General features: G+C 40.4%; 1 protein-coding gene across 1 annotated transcript in view; it reads right to left on the bottom strand.

The window, feature by feature from the left end:
- Positions 1–15,111, bottom strand: part of ADCY8 (adenylate cyclase 8) — a 401,436-nt gene that overhangs the window by 6,076 nt on the left and 380,249 nt on the right. The window contains exons 16-17 of the mRNA XM_036765122.1: positions 9,915–10,007; positions 3,890–4,004 (exon numbers count right to left, since the gene is read on the bottom strand). Of these exons, the coding sequence (XP_036621017.1) occupies positions 3,890–4,004; positions 9,915–10,007 (208 nt within the window). The remainder of the gene's footprint in view (positions 1–3,889; positions 4,005–9,914; positions 10,008–15,111) is intronic.

Raw genomic sequence — 15,111 nt, 5'->3', positions numbered from 1 at the left:
GCCACTTAACCTCACTTTCCTCACCTGTAAAATGGAGGTAATACCAGCACACTTACCTCCAGGGATTGTTGTGAGGGTAAAATGAGACAATATTTGTAAAGTGCTTTGACACATAAATGATATTTAAAATAATAACTATTATTACATATTTTTTGTATCCCCCAGTAGAATGTACACCTCTTGAGAAGGTAGAGCCCCTTTAATTTTTGTGTTTCTATATCTCAAGTGCCTTGGAGAAGGAAATAGAAAACCATTCCATCCCAAATGGAGTCACAAAGAGTCTGATACAACCAGATAACAAATACTTCAGGACAGCTAGGTGGTACACTGAAGAGAGTGCCAGGCCTGAAGTCAGGAAGACCTGAGTTCAAATGCAGTCTTAGACACTTAGTAGCTGTGTGACCCTGGCCGAGTCACTTTACCCTGTTTGCCTCACTTTCTCCTTTTGTAAAATGAGCTGGAAAAGGAAATGGCAAACTATCCCTGTATCTTTGCCAAGAAAACTCCAAAAATGGGGTCATGAAGAGTCAGACATTACTGAAACAATTAAACAACAAAAATCTCAAGTACCTAGCATGCTGCCTTGTTCGTGCTTCGACCGTCAAGGATGCTCACTGAATTGATTTGAATTGCTGAGTTCTTTGCTTTCCCTGTACATGCAAATGATTAGCTGGCAGCCAGTGACTCTGATCGGGCTCATCAGCATGCAGAGAGCTGGGGAAGTCACATGCAGTTTGAGAATTGTCATTCACTGTGATTATTCTTAGCCACGGGGTCAGAAGCTGAACCCTCTCTTGGGTCTCCTTCATTGCACCTCCTCCAAGGTCATCCCCAGAGCTCGCTCGTGTTTGGATAGACTGGCATGTGTGGAGAAAGAGCGAGGAATAAAAGGCTCCAGTCTGAAAACAAGGACGCTTGTGGGTCTGCCTGAGGAGGACTGTGACAGCGAAGAAATAATAGCTTCGTGGACCCTACTGGGAGTCACCATATGGGACTTCCTCACATAATCACAGCATTTTTGAACTGGAAGTAGGGCTATCCTTGGAGAGCGAGAAGCTTGGCACAAACTAAAACAGTGGAAGGATCACTACCTAATAACAGAACTTTGGATTCAACAGGGACCTTAGAGATGACAAGAAAAAGAGAAATGTCGTTTCAGAGCTGAAGGAGAGAGCAGGGATCATCTGACCCAATTCTTATTTCATGCTCAAACCTATGCTTCCACATCTCTGACAGAGGATCATCTAGTTTTTGCTTGAAGACTTCTGGTAGTGGGGAACTCACCCCAAGCAGAGCAACACATTTAAGTCTGGGAGAGAGTAAGCCCTTCATATTATTATTGGCACCCTAAACTGAGGCCCAAATCAAACTGCGTGACATTTCTATGGTAATCAATCACAGAATGCTAGAATTAAGTGCAACATTAAAGAATATCCAATTCAATTTAATTAATTCAATAAGCATTTATTGTTGTTGTTGAGTCATGTCTGACTCTCCGTGAGTGACCCCTTTTGGAGATTTCTTGGCATAGATACTAGAGGGGTTTGCCATTTCCTTCTCCAGCTCATTTGAGAGATGAGGCAAACTGAGGCAAACAGGGTTAAGTGACTTGCCCAGGGTCACACTGCTAGTAAGTGTGTGAGGCCAGATTTGAACTCAGGAAGAGGAATCTTCCTGACTTCAGACCCAGCACTCTAGCCACTGAGTCACCTACTTTTGTCAAATTTCAAAGCACCAAATAAATTCTAACTAGCTATGATTATGCGTCTGGAAATTATCTATCTGCTTTCCAATACTTGCTCAGTCGTTTCAGTTGTGCCCGAGTCTTCATGACCCCATTTGGGGTTTTCTTGACAAAGACATTGGAGTAGTTTGCCATTTCTTTCTCCATCTCATTTTACAGATGAGAAACTGAGGCAATAGGGTTAAGTGACTTACCCAGGGTCACACAGCTAGTAGGTGTCTGAGGCCTGATTTGAACTCATGAAGATGAGTCTTCCTGATTCCAAGCCTCGTGCTCTGTCCACTGCATCACCTAGCCACTCAAGCATTTATTAAGCACTTACTCAGTCAGCTGTGCTAGGGTCTCTTGAAATTACTTTTTATGTACCTACTTGTGTAAGTAATTAAGAGGGTAGAGTGGATAGGGCCCTGGACCTGGAGTACAGAAAACCTAAGTTCAAATCCACTCTCAGACACTAATTAGCTATGCAGCTTGGACTTCAATTTCCTTATCTTAAGTTTCCTCATCTCTAAAATGGGTATAAATAATAGCACAAGCCTCCCAGGATAGTCGTAAGGGTAAAATAAGATAATATTCATAAAGTGCTCATGTATAAAGTTCACGTAAAGTGAACTCTTCCTTGAGTTCAAACCTTAAAGGGCCATATGAATGCTATTTTAAATCATAATAATGATGATGATAATAGTTATCATCACATGCTTTTTGTGTCCCCCCAAGAGAATGTAAACCCTGTAGATGAGTCATGTACAGTATTACTCATTTGACCAAATTAATGGACTCATCGGGGTAGGCCTTGGGTAGGTGGTACAGGATAGATGAGTACTGATGGATAAAAGACAGGTTGGAAAGTGTCTCTGTGAAGAAGAGGAGTTGCTAAAGTTTTGCTTCCTTCACGGTTTTGCTTGGGCTTCATGCTGAGCACTTTGATCATTCCTCCCCGCCCCCCCCCCTTTTATCCAATACTTTGTCACTAGAAGTACCACAGGTTAATTACAGACACATTAGAGGAACAGCCCATACTAGAGACTTGGACTGTATAACCTCTAAAGCCTTTTTCTTCTTTAGAATTCTGTGGGTTTTGAGTCTGGAAGAACTCGGACCTTTTGGGACTATGCTATGAAAACCGTGACATTCACCTAATCTATTTGGCAAGGAGGGCTCCCCTCATAAAGGAACACAGTCTAAGAGGCCTCTGGCATAATGGGTAAAGGCAGAGGACCTGGCTTCACTACTTCATTTAAAATAAGCATTTATTTTAGGTCTCCTATGTATTCAGGACCAACAGTGCTGGACTTGGAGTCAGGAAGACATGAGGTCAAATCCTACTTCTGACTCTTGCTAACTCTGTGACCCTGGGCAAATCCCTTAACTGCTCTCAGCCTCAGTTTTCTTCATCTATAAAATGGCACCTAACTCTGGGTTTTTGTGAGGACCATTGAAAGAATAGATTTATTTAAAATGTATTCATATAAATATATAAGCATATTTATATAACATTTATATACTTGTATATAAATGTTATATATGCTTATATAAATGTTATATATTTATATATGTTGTATATATACACTTATATATAAATATGTGATATATACTTATGTACTTATGCATAAATATGTTATATATACTTGTATACAAATGCTACATAAATATACTTATGTTTGTATAAATACATTTAAAATAAATCTATTATTTCAATTCAATGGATAGGTTATATAAACACATTTATAGAAACATTGTATATATATATATATATATATATATTTATTTAAATATATTTTAAAATATATTTGCAAACCTTAAAACACTACATATATGTTGGCTATTATCATTTTTGGTGGTGTCGTTCCTATTATTAGCGCTACGTACAAATCACTTCTCGACTTTAGAAAAGTCCCTTTACCCCTGAAAGCTTCAATTTCCTTATTTTGAGAAAGGAAATAAGAACACTTTTAGAACCCACTCTCCTCCCCAGGTTGTTGTGAAGATTGATTTCTCAGTCAATAAGGTGTGTGAAGATATCTGTAAATATAAAGAGTTCCACAAATAAATCTGAGTTATGATTAGCTGTTAGTATTGATGGCGAGCGGCCGTGGGATTCCTTGTAGGCTCTCCTGTCTGGGAGCAATCTCAGCTTGTACTTACCAATGCGGAGCTCAAAATTATTAAATGAATGCTTGTTGATCTCCTGTATGCTTTCGTTCAGGGCGAGAGAGAAGTCAGCCAGAGCACATAAGTGTCCCCACTTATCTTCGCATTGCTAAACAACAGAGAAACAGAGCCCATTAAACGTGGCTGGCCTCTGCCTGGAAAACAACCACTTCTCAGCATGTGTGTTTGCTGCTGCTCGGTTGGAGGCTGCTTTCATTCCATGACCTCCCACCCTGACCCACAACCCTCTACTCGAGGTAGTGATGGTGATTGTAACAACGACTAACGGCTCACAAAGCACTGACAATCAAGCAGTGTTGCATAAGAAGGTAGATTGGAGAAATGGATGGGGCACAGGATTGGGGAGCCAAGATCTCCATCCAACTCTGCTACTGCCTGACTGCACAATGCTTAGCAAGTAATTTCACCTCCCTGGGCCTCAGATTCCATACATGTAAAGTGAGAGGATTGGACTAACATGATTCTTAAGGTCTTTATATTCTATGTTCAGAATGAAATATGATTTAGGTATAATTCCTGAAGCCCCACCTTACCCATGGTTCATTGTTATTAAGAGAGAATGAAGTCCTGAAAGCCTATGTGTTTATTTAATGCGTATCACAGGTAGGAGAGGCAGTGTGATGCTTTGGAGTCAAAAGACTTGGGTTCAAATCCTGTCTTTGATACATAAGAGTTAGAGGACAACAGGCAAGTCACTTTACCTCAGGTGCCCCAGGAAACTTGTCAGTATATGTTATTGTGAAATTCCTAATCTGCATTGGTGGAAGGAGTCTCCACACTGGGAATTTCTTGCATAGATGAAATCAAATCTGGGCCCCAAAGAGTCATATAAATAAGTTTATTATAAATTTCAAAACAATTGCCAATCTGCATTGATGGAGGTGTTTCTTCACTGGGAGCAGTTTCCCTATGCCAATGATATCACACATCCAGACCAAAATGTATATATGTGCACGCATATCCACACCCATAAATAAACTGAAATGCATACATACATATAGGCACACATTTGTTCAGTCGTTTTTCAGTAGTGTCCAACTCTTCATGACCCCTTTTGGGGTTTTCTTGGCAAAGATACTGGAGTGGTTTGCCATTTCCTTCTTCAGATATACGTATGTACTGTGTGTGTGTGTGTGTGTGTGTTTGTGTCTGTATACACACACATACACATAATATCTCTATATCTATCTATATTTATATATGGGAGGAGAGAGAGAAAGGCAACATGGCTTAATGGACAGAGAGTTGACTTTGAAGACAGGAAGATGTGAGTTCCAGTTCTTACTCTGACTTATACTAGCTCTGACCCTGGACAAATAACTTCAATTCTCAGTGCTCTAAGCAATTCTTAATACTGTAACTTGAAGAGAATGTGCCTACCTTCTTTGGTAGAGGGCATTTCCTCACCTGGGAATTCCGTACCAATGAAATCACTGGTCTGGCCCTTATCTCTAATAATTGTCACATGCTCTATCTATCTATCTATCTATCTATCTATCTATCTATCTGTCTATCTATCTATCCATCTATCTACCTACCTATCCCCATATATATACACACATGTATACATATATATATAAATAAACAAATATATACTATATATATGTGTGTATGTGTGTGTGTGTGTGTGTATACATACAGATACGTATATACATCTAGAGTCAAGATGGCATTGTGAATGAAGAGATGGTCTCAATGCCAGGAAGCCCTGTCTTTGATACTGCCTTTGTGATCCTAGGCAAGTCACTTAAACTCTCAGTGCTCTGGGCAGTTCTTAATACTATAATTTGCAGAAAAGGTGCCAATCTACATTGGTGGAGGAGATTTCCTCATATCAAAGTTCCTCATATCATGAATTCAAAATTCTAGTTCCTATCCCTAATCTTATGAGCTTATTTTATAGAAATGAGGCAGTAGGGTGGTGCAGCACATTAAATGATGTATCTGAAGTCAGGAAGATCTTAGTTCAAATCCAGTTTCAGATATATATTAGCTGCATGACCTTGAGCAAGTCACTTAATCCAGTTTGCCTCAGTTTCCTCCTATGTAAAATGGGGATAATAATAGCACCTTCCTTCCAGCGTTGTGAGAATCAAATGAGATATTTGCAAAGCACTCTATAGATACAGCTATTGTTATTATGTGTATGTATAATACCATATTATTTATGTGCAGCCCACATGTATATACAGTATACATACATATATATGAATAGCTCATACACATACATACATGTACACACATGTACGTGTGTATATACATATGTGTGTATATATAATGTGTATATATAAAAAAACCAGGGTGTGAATTATATGAACCCTTGTCCATTGTTCTTGGTTACTCAGAGAGCACGCCAAAAAAAATATGATACGTAGGCTCATGATCAATGTTGTTCATTTGAATGAAATTGAACAGAAAAAGGTCTACAGAAAATTGGGTGGATTCTCCATGGAGAATTTGTGGAAAAAGATGGACAAGAATCTCCAGAGAATGAGATGACTTGGATGAATGGGTGGCAATTACACTGGTGGGGGGCCTGCCTACACCAAAATGACCAAAGAACCATCAAATTATTGAAGTGTCAAAGTATAGGAATCTCATTAGAGGTATATGAATCAGTATTTGAATCATTTTAGTTCCTCAGGTCCATATTTCCATCTGCAAGATGATGGGCAAGAGGAAAAATCACTGGAGAGCACATTTCATAGACCCATGTAACACAGACCCATTCCTTCTAAACCCTAGATCTTAGAGAACTCAAATGACCTTCAGGGCCAATGGAACAAGTTTAGTCCCTCTTCCACAGGACAGATTTTCAGATACTTAAGATATCTATCTTCTGCCTGTCTCCCCATTTCTCCTCCCCCATCTTTGCATCATCAGGCTAAACATCTTTGGTTCCTTGTTAATTGACCCTTGTACGTATCAAGATATTAGGAGTTTCCCTGTTTTCCAGAGTTAAGGCCCAGCAAACAAGCTGTGCCCTGAGCTTGGCATAACAATAATCCTTTGCGCTCACCTTCTAGATGATTTTACCCTCTGGCAAAATCATAATTATTGTATTGCTTTGGCCAACATCAGTGTTCTCTGAGTTCAGACAAGCTCAGACAAGTACCTATGTTCTGGTCATGAAGTCTTGCTATGAATCAAACTTGTCTCATTGTTCCTGTTACCCCTCATTGTCAGGGCTACAGCTCACTGCACAGTCATTGGTATAAGTATTGAGATCTCCCTGCACTGCCTCAAGTCCTCCCACTAGGGGCGGGGCACTGGCACATGTGTCCTCACTTATGAGCAATTTCCCTTACTTTGAAAATAAGTTCTGTTGATTCCTGATTCTCCTGTCTCTAGTCTACTCTAGCTCTGGGCATCCACAGGTTAGGGGCCGGTTTGATCCAGTTGACACATAACATGTTCTCCAATCCTCTCAAGCAGTAGATTATGTTTTCCAGCCCAAAGGTTGCTGTGGGGTAGTCATGGGGACAGAATATCAGAAAGGAGGCCTTCAGAGCAAATACTGAAAACTGTGGAAGGCAAGGCAGGAATGGACAGAGCCAGACATGCCACTGGTCTATCTGACTTGATAACTTGATCACTGCCCAGGTGGGATTGGGAGAAGGACAAGAAAAATGATAGAAAACCAGGGGTGAGAATAGGGTGTGAAGAGTGAGAAAGGACAGAGACGATATGAGAGGAAAGGAGAATTTTCAAAAGAGGAAGAAAGATGTAAGAAGAGAAAAAATACTTCTGATTTGAAGGAGGTCTTTTCTTCTAGTGTATTTATTGGCATTCTAAGAAATTTAACTTAATAAATCAAGATAATCCTGGGCACGTCTTACACTGATAATATATATGCAACTCAATTGAGTCATGAGTTTCTTTTACACACTGATCTGAAATAGGCTTTTTTTTTTGCCATTTTGGTGATATTTTCTCCTTATAATTTTCTCTCTTGTTACCACATCATCATTGGGTTGTTCATGATAATTTCTTCTTCCAAGCTTTGTCTTCTGAGACAAGTGAAAAATATTTTTAGCCTAAAGTTTTTTTTTTCTTCCTTATCTGCCCAATGGGTTATTAACTACGAGTACCCTTTCTTTCCCTAGCTACCTTTTATTCATTCTCTTTAGGTGGGTATAAAATATGTACATTTATAATATATGTATATGTGCACAGGGTTATGGATAAATTCACATGTGTACAAATGATTATATGCACAGTACACATATATGTATATTATATGGTATCTTTCCCTCTGCTCCAAAATGCATGCTCCTTGAAGGGATTTTTTTTTGTATCCCCAGCACAGATAAAATGCTTTAGCAAATCAATATCTGTTAATTGACTACTAAGACATAGTGGGACTGCTAGGTGGTGAAGTAGATAGAGCACTGAGCTTGGAGTCAGGAAGATACGAGTTCAAATCTGGCTTCAGACACTAGCTGTGTGACCCTGGGCAAGTCTTAACCCTGTTTGCCTCAGTTTCCTCATCTGTAAAATGAGCTAGAGAAGAAAATGGCAAGCAACCCTAGTACCTCTGCCAAGAAAACCCCAAATGGAGTGATGAAGAGCTGGATACAACCAAAACAACCGAACTACAACAACATCTGTACTGCCTCCTTTACAAGGTTATTGTGGAGATCAAAGGGGAGAAGTCTAAAAAATGTTTTGCACAGTGTAAAGTGTTCTACTCTCTGCCCTTCAGGGCTTTATTGGGATTCTCCTCTATGTCTTAGTAAGCCTGTTTGCAAAGAACAGCTACACTCAGACCCAAGCCAATTTAAACTCATGTCAGAGGGTACTTAGAATCTTTGTTAGGTTAGCCAACCAGCAGTGGAGGAACCTCACTGCTCTCTGCATAAGAAAGCAGCAGGTGCGTAATGGAAAGAATACTGGAGCTGGAGTCAGAAAGCCTGGGTTTAAATTTGGTCTCTGCGTGTATTGGGACAAATGATTTTACCTCTCTGGCCTGGCTTGCTTGATGAGAGGGGTTGGAGTTACATAATCTTTAAGGTCTAATGCTAAGTTTATAATACTTATTTTTATTATTGTTATGTTTACCCAGCAAGGGACTTCCTCTCTCTTAATAATACATCTACTCTTTAGCTTAGAGTATTACATGGAAAGTTTTCTTCCCCCCCATAGTCACATTGCTAGTACATATGCAGGTCTTTACTATTCTGAGATTTTTTTTTTAAATCAGAAGTTGTGATTTTACCCGTGTATGTGACTCCCTCTCCATTGATGCAGATAGGCAATTTGTTTGTAATTTCACAGCTTTAGAGAGTACCTGGGGGTACTCAGAAGTTAAGTGACTTGGACATGGTCACAAAGGCTATTATTAGTATTATTATCATATAGCAATTGGGATCAAAGTTCTTAATTATCTACAATTATTGTATGCACTTTAAGGAGAAAAAAAGGAACCACAAAGAAACATGATTGTTTAAGAGATCTAATTACAAAAGAAAAACCCGGCCAAATAACTTTGAAGGGACATAGGGCTCATTACCTCTGATTCTGATTTCTTCTTTCATGTCTCTAGCGCTGGACAAAGATAACTGATGTTCACAATGCTGACTACATCTTACAGAATTCTGAATCAGCAAAGAAATTTTAAGGAATGTTCCTTGAATTTTAATTATTAATACATGAAAGTACAGCTACGCATTTTTAAAGAAGATTTTAATGAAGAAGGGATACTGTTCAAAGTTTGATTAAAAACAAATCCAGATTTTTATGACTGCCTAAACCCTTTGTGTTCCCCTCCCCCAAACAAACATTTCAACAAACATGAATGAATTACCTACTGCGTGCAGAGCATAGTATGAGGTGTTGAGGCAGACTGAAAGATATGACTATGCCCTTGTTTTATGGGATTTATAGTTGAATCGATTCTGGCTAATAATTGAGGGGTTTTGGGGACTTACTTCTTAGGAGTGGATGTTGACTAGCATACTAAATATTAAGGTAAATAAAGAAGAAAATAGTTCTTTACCTGTTTCTCAGGTGATAAGCCTGATACTGCCATGTAAGTGCTGCCGATCGTCTTAATTTTTTCGATATCTTGAAATCGGTCTTCCCCAAGTAACTAGAGATAATCAAAGACAATGACATTAGTTTCTGATTTTTGTGCTCCCGACAAGTACTGTCTGCACTGAAAATGGAAGAGAGTGGGCCAAATAGGAGTCATTTCTGGACATCATGGAGTCCATCTGAATACCGAACTTTCTTAAAATATAGTTTCCCCTAACAAGGGGAATTCTCTTCTTACCACTAGGATAATTAACACTCTGCTTACCACTCAGATGCCTTGCTGTTTAAGTTAGGCTGGCCTGATGGAGAGACAGCAGGTGGTATATGTCAAGCAAATCTAACTACCATCACTACCACCACCTTGATCATTTCCCCTCAGACTGTGATGGAGACGGTTGAGGACATCGAACCCAAGAACCTTAGGAATAGCAAGCTTCCAGCCCAGTGCCCCCCGCCATCATCCTGGGAAGGGCTTCCATGGAGATGCAGCCTGGCAGCTGCTCCTGCAGGGTGCTATAAACATAGCTACTGAAGAGCCAGAGAAGAAAATTCTTGGCACCAAAGGTCTTGGTGCTATCAAATGGTTCAACCTCAGAAATGGATATGATTTTATCAGTATAAATGACATTAAAAAAGAAGCATTATCAACACCAGTTGTTCTTCTGTACTCCAAAGACCACGGGATCCTTCCATTTGACTTGTAATGTTGTTGTTCAGTTGTTTTAGTCATGTCCAACTCTTTGTGATCCCATTTGGGGGTTTCTTAACAGAGATACTGGAGTGATTTGCCATTTCCTTCTCCAGCTCATTTTACAGATGAGGAAACTGAGGCAAACAGGGTTAAGTGACTTGCCCAAGATCACGTAGCTAGTAAGTGTATGAGGCCGGATTTGAACTCAAGAAGATAAGTCTTCCTGACTCTAGGCCTGGTGCTACCTAACTGCCCCTAATTATAATAATAGCTAACACTTACATAATGCTTACCATATGCCAGGCACTGTGCTTAGCGCTTTACAATGATCTCGTTGGATCCTCACAACCACTCTGCTCTTATTGACTCCATTTTATAGGTGAGGAAACTGAGGCAAAAGAGGTTAAGTGACTTGCCCAGAGTCACTGATCTAGTAAGTATCTGAGCCTAGCTTTGAAGTCAGATCTTCTTGCCTCCAGGCCCAGAGCTCTATCCGCTGAACCACCTTGCTGCTTCCCTCTGTGTTTCCTCCTTTCTTAGAACAGGAACTTCTTAAGAACTGGACCTGTCTTGCTTTGTATCCTTAACACAAGGCACAGTGTTTGCACATAGTAAGTATTCAATAAATGCTTTATTCATTGTATCCAAAACTAAAATGATAATCTTCCCCTCAAAATACAGATCTCTTCCAAATTTCCCAATTTCTCTTGGGGGCATTTCTTTTTTTTTCCCCTAATCACCCAGGCTGGAAAATTGGAGCACTGATGTGGAACCAACACACCTCTGCCCCCCACCCCGGCCAGCTCTGCCTTCTGGTTTCCCAGGTTTCTTCCAGCTTCAGCTCAAGTCCTATATTCTGCCCTTCCCAGGCTCCCCCTGCTGCTAGTGCCTTCCCTCTGAGATCCTCTTTCATTTACACTGCATATATTTTGTATATTACTCATCATCTAGATGATGCCTCTGCCATTTGAATATACCTTCCTTTAGGCTGCGGTGACCTTTATGTGTGTTGTTGTTTGTCCTTCATTTCGAAGAGGACAAGTGACATCATGGGGTGATGTCTTGACTTGTGCGTGAATTGGATTTAAGTGAGGCAGAGTTGCACAAAGTTATCATCCTTGCCCTCTCTTCCAGAGTCAAAGTCCAGCAGTAGGAGAAAAGTCAAGACAACAGGCAAGGGCCTGGGCTGCAATGTTGACCTTGATATCTTCAATGTCTAACTGAACTCAAAGCGTCCCATAGCACCTGCTTCAACTGCCTTCATGGCTGCTGGAACAAATTGCTTTCATTCACCCATTCTGCCAGGGGAAGTCTTCACATGCTTGGGATAGATATCTCAAACTCAGTGACGGGTCTGAGGCCTGTCACTTATCCTCAACCTGGTTTAGCCTGTCTTCTGAGATGGTTTTACCACTGTAGTGATGCTGTGCATGCTGCAGCTTCTTGGAACCATCGGTGAAAGCTGGGTAAAGGTAGATGGATACCAAAGGTGGATGAAAAACTCCAAAAGGGCCAAATAGTCCTAAATATACAATACATAACTATGCATACATATGCATATACTTATGTGTATACGCATACACATGGGGCAGCTACTTAGCACAGTAGATAAAGTACTGAGTCTGTAGTGAGGAAGACCTGAGTTAAAATCTGACCTCAGGCACTTACCCTGTGTCATCTTCCTGAATTCAAATCTGGCCTCAGATACTGAGCTGTATAACCCTGGGAAAGTCACTTCACCATGTTTGCCTCAGTTTCCTCACCTGTAACATGAGCTGGAGAAGGAAATGGCAAACCACCCCAGTATCTTTGCCAAGAAAACCCAAATGGGGTCACAAAGAGTTGGACACAACTGAACAACAAAATTATTATCATTACTTACATGCATATGTATTTATACAAATACATGTGTATGCATATGCATATATGTACACATTATGTATATTTATAAAAACTTGGCATTCAAGGCCCTCCACACTCAGTCCTCTCCCTGCCTAGGTAGTCTTATTTCACAATACGTGTCACACACTCTAACCGCTAGCAAAAAAAATAAACAACTGGTTTTTCTCTGATCTCATCCTGTCTAGTCCCAAATTTATACCTCCATGCCCTTGGACACCCAAAACACACTAGTTCTACAGCTCTGCCTGTTAAAAATCCTCTCTTCTTTCAAGATCTAGCTTTAGGGCTGCTTCCTCTATGGAGCCATCCTTGAAGCCTCACGGGAAATGTGATCTTTCCCTCCTCAAATGTGCCTGGGACATATGAGTGTGTGATAAGTATTAGAAAATAAGTCAAACTGAAGGCCTTGAATGCCAAGTTGTCTGGAACTCTTCTTTATACAACACATTTTACTGAGCATTTTGTTTATTTCTTAATCCCACCCTAACTGTATATTCCTTGAGTGCAGAGACTATTTTATATCATTGTCCTTTTAAATCTTCTTTACTTTTAAAACTTCTGTTTTCTATGTCAAGGAGAATGACCTTTGGGTTTAGAAAGGATGGAGCAAACATAAGAAGGGAGAGAAGGCTGGCCCCAACTGCTTTTGATGAGCCTGAGTCACCAGGCTTAACTAAGAATCATTCTGAGGTACTGAAATAACTGGCAGATACGGCCACTGACAGTGACCCAGATCTGAATCACTGGAGAGAAAAAGCACCAAAGGACTGGACGATGCCAGATACTAATAGCGGCCATCACAACAATAACTAGCATTTGTAGAGTGCTCTAGGGGTTACTAAGCGCTTTACAAATATTCTCCAATTTTATCCTCACAAGAACCTGTGGAGGAGGTTCTCTTGTTATCCCTCTTTTACAGAGGAGGAAACTGAGGTAAACAGGGTTAAATGAGTTGCCAAGCGAAGTGTCTGAGGCTGGATTTGACCTGAAGTCTTCCTGACTTCAGGCCCAATACTCTATCTGCTGTGCTACCGCTGGGGGTATGTGTGTGTGTGTGTGTGTGTGTGCACGCGCGCGCGCGCGTGTGCGTGTGTGGCTTTGGTATTAGCTACCCCCTCAACCTTCTTGCCATTTACAAATTTGCTAAGTATGTCACCTATGAACGTTCATAACAATGTGAAGCAGCATTCGGGGGTGATCCACTGGACACCATCTTCCAAATAAGATTGGCTCCAAGATCCAGTCAGATTTTGACAGGTTAAAACATTGGGCCAAATAGAGTAAGGTGATATTCAAAAGAGATCAATATAAAGATACACACTTGGACTAAAAACAAATTTCCACTTAAATACAAAATATGGGAAGCATGGCTAGAGGGTAGTTCATCTGAAAAATATCCCAGGGTTTTAGTGGATTGCAAGCTTAACAAGTCCAGAGTTTACTATGACTGCCCCCCAACCTCCACCCCCAGCAACAGGATCTTAATAACAATAACAGCAGCAGGTACAACAATTTTATAGAAGATTTTAGAGTTTACAAAGCGCTTTACGTCTGTTATCTGATTTAAGCCTTTTAAGAGACATCAGCTTCTGCAAGCCTCAACACTAGTGGTAACAGGATGCTGTAAGGCGACGAAGGGCCTCCTCTATACTTCCTCTTTCCCTATGCATTTCCTTGACTTCTTCATCCTTGTAATTATGTAAAAAACTATAATCTTTTGCAATCTCCTTTAGTAGTTTCTATTAACCTATTTGAAACTATTCCTTCATTATGTAAGAAGAGTTGGGCAATAAATTACAGAATCATGGGATTAGATATGGAAGGGGATCTCAGAAGTCTTCTAGCCCAACCTTCTTATTTTACAAAGAAGGAAACTAAGGCTTATAGGTCAAATGACTTGCCTAAGGTCACACAGGTAGTAAATAACAGAGAAGGAATTTGAATTCAGGTTCCCTGACTTCAAATCCAGTGTTCTTTCCATTGAACCACACTGCTAAGTTGGCCCTGTTCAGTTCCTCTGCTTGATGCTAAAAGGTGACTAGAATGGGTTCTCCATTTCAATAAAAAGCCATAACTACTATGAAGGGGTGAGCTACTACATTGTAGCCAGATAAGCCATGCATGTACCAGGAAGAGTGAAGATGGAGAGACTGGGGGAAATGGGTGAGCTCAGCCTCATGGTGGCCTTTCGAAAAGTATGCTACTGATCCCCATTACTCCTCCTGGCATAGCCTGAATGCACAGAAAAAGAACTGGGTGGCTGTTCCTGGCCCATGAGCCAGGCACTGTGTGAGGCATTGAAGATTCAAAGGCAGATACCACATAGTAGCAGTCCTCAAAGAGCTCATTGGAGGAGGCAACATGCATATATGTAAATATAAATAAAAGACTAGTAAGCGTCTTTGGGGAAATGGGGTGGGGAAGGGGAGGGTCATGTAGATTCATGTAGAAGGTGTTCCTTAAGCTGAGCATTGAAGGGAACTAAAGATTCTAAGAGGCAAAGGAAAGGAGAAAATGTATTCTACAGCTTATGCAATGACACATAGGTTGAAGATGTAGTATCATG

This window comes from Trichosurus vulpecula, chromosome 1 (assembly GCF_011100635.1).
Source record: "Trichosurus vulpecula isolate mTriVul1 chromosome 1, mTriVul1.pri, whole genome shotgun sequence".
NCBI classification, from domain to species: Eukaryota; Metazoa; Chordata; class Mammalia; order Diprotodontia; family Phalangeridae; genus Trichosurus; species Trichosurus vulpecula.
This window is presented reverse-complemented; position numbering and strand designations above follow the sequence as displayed.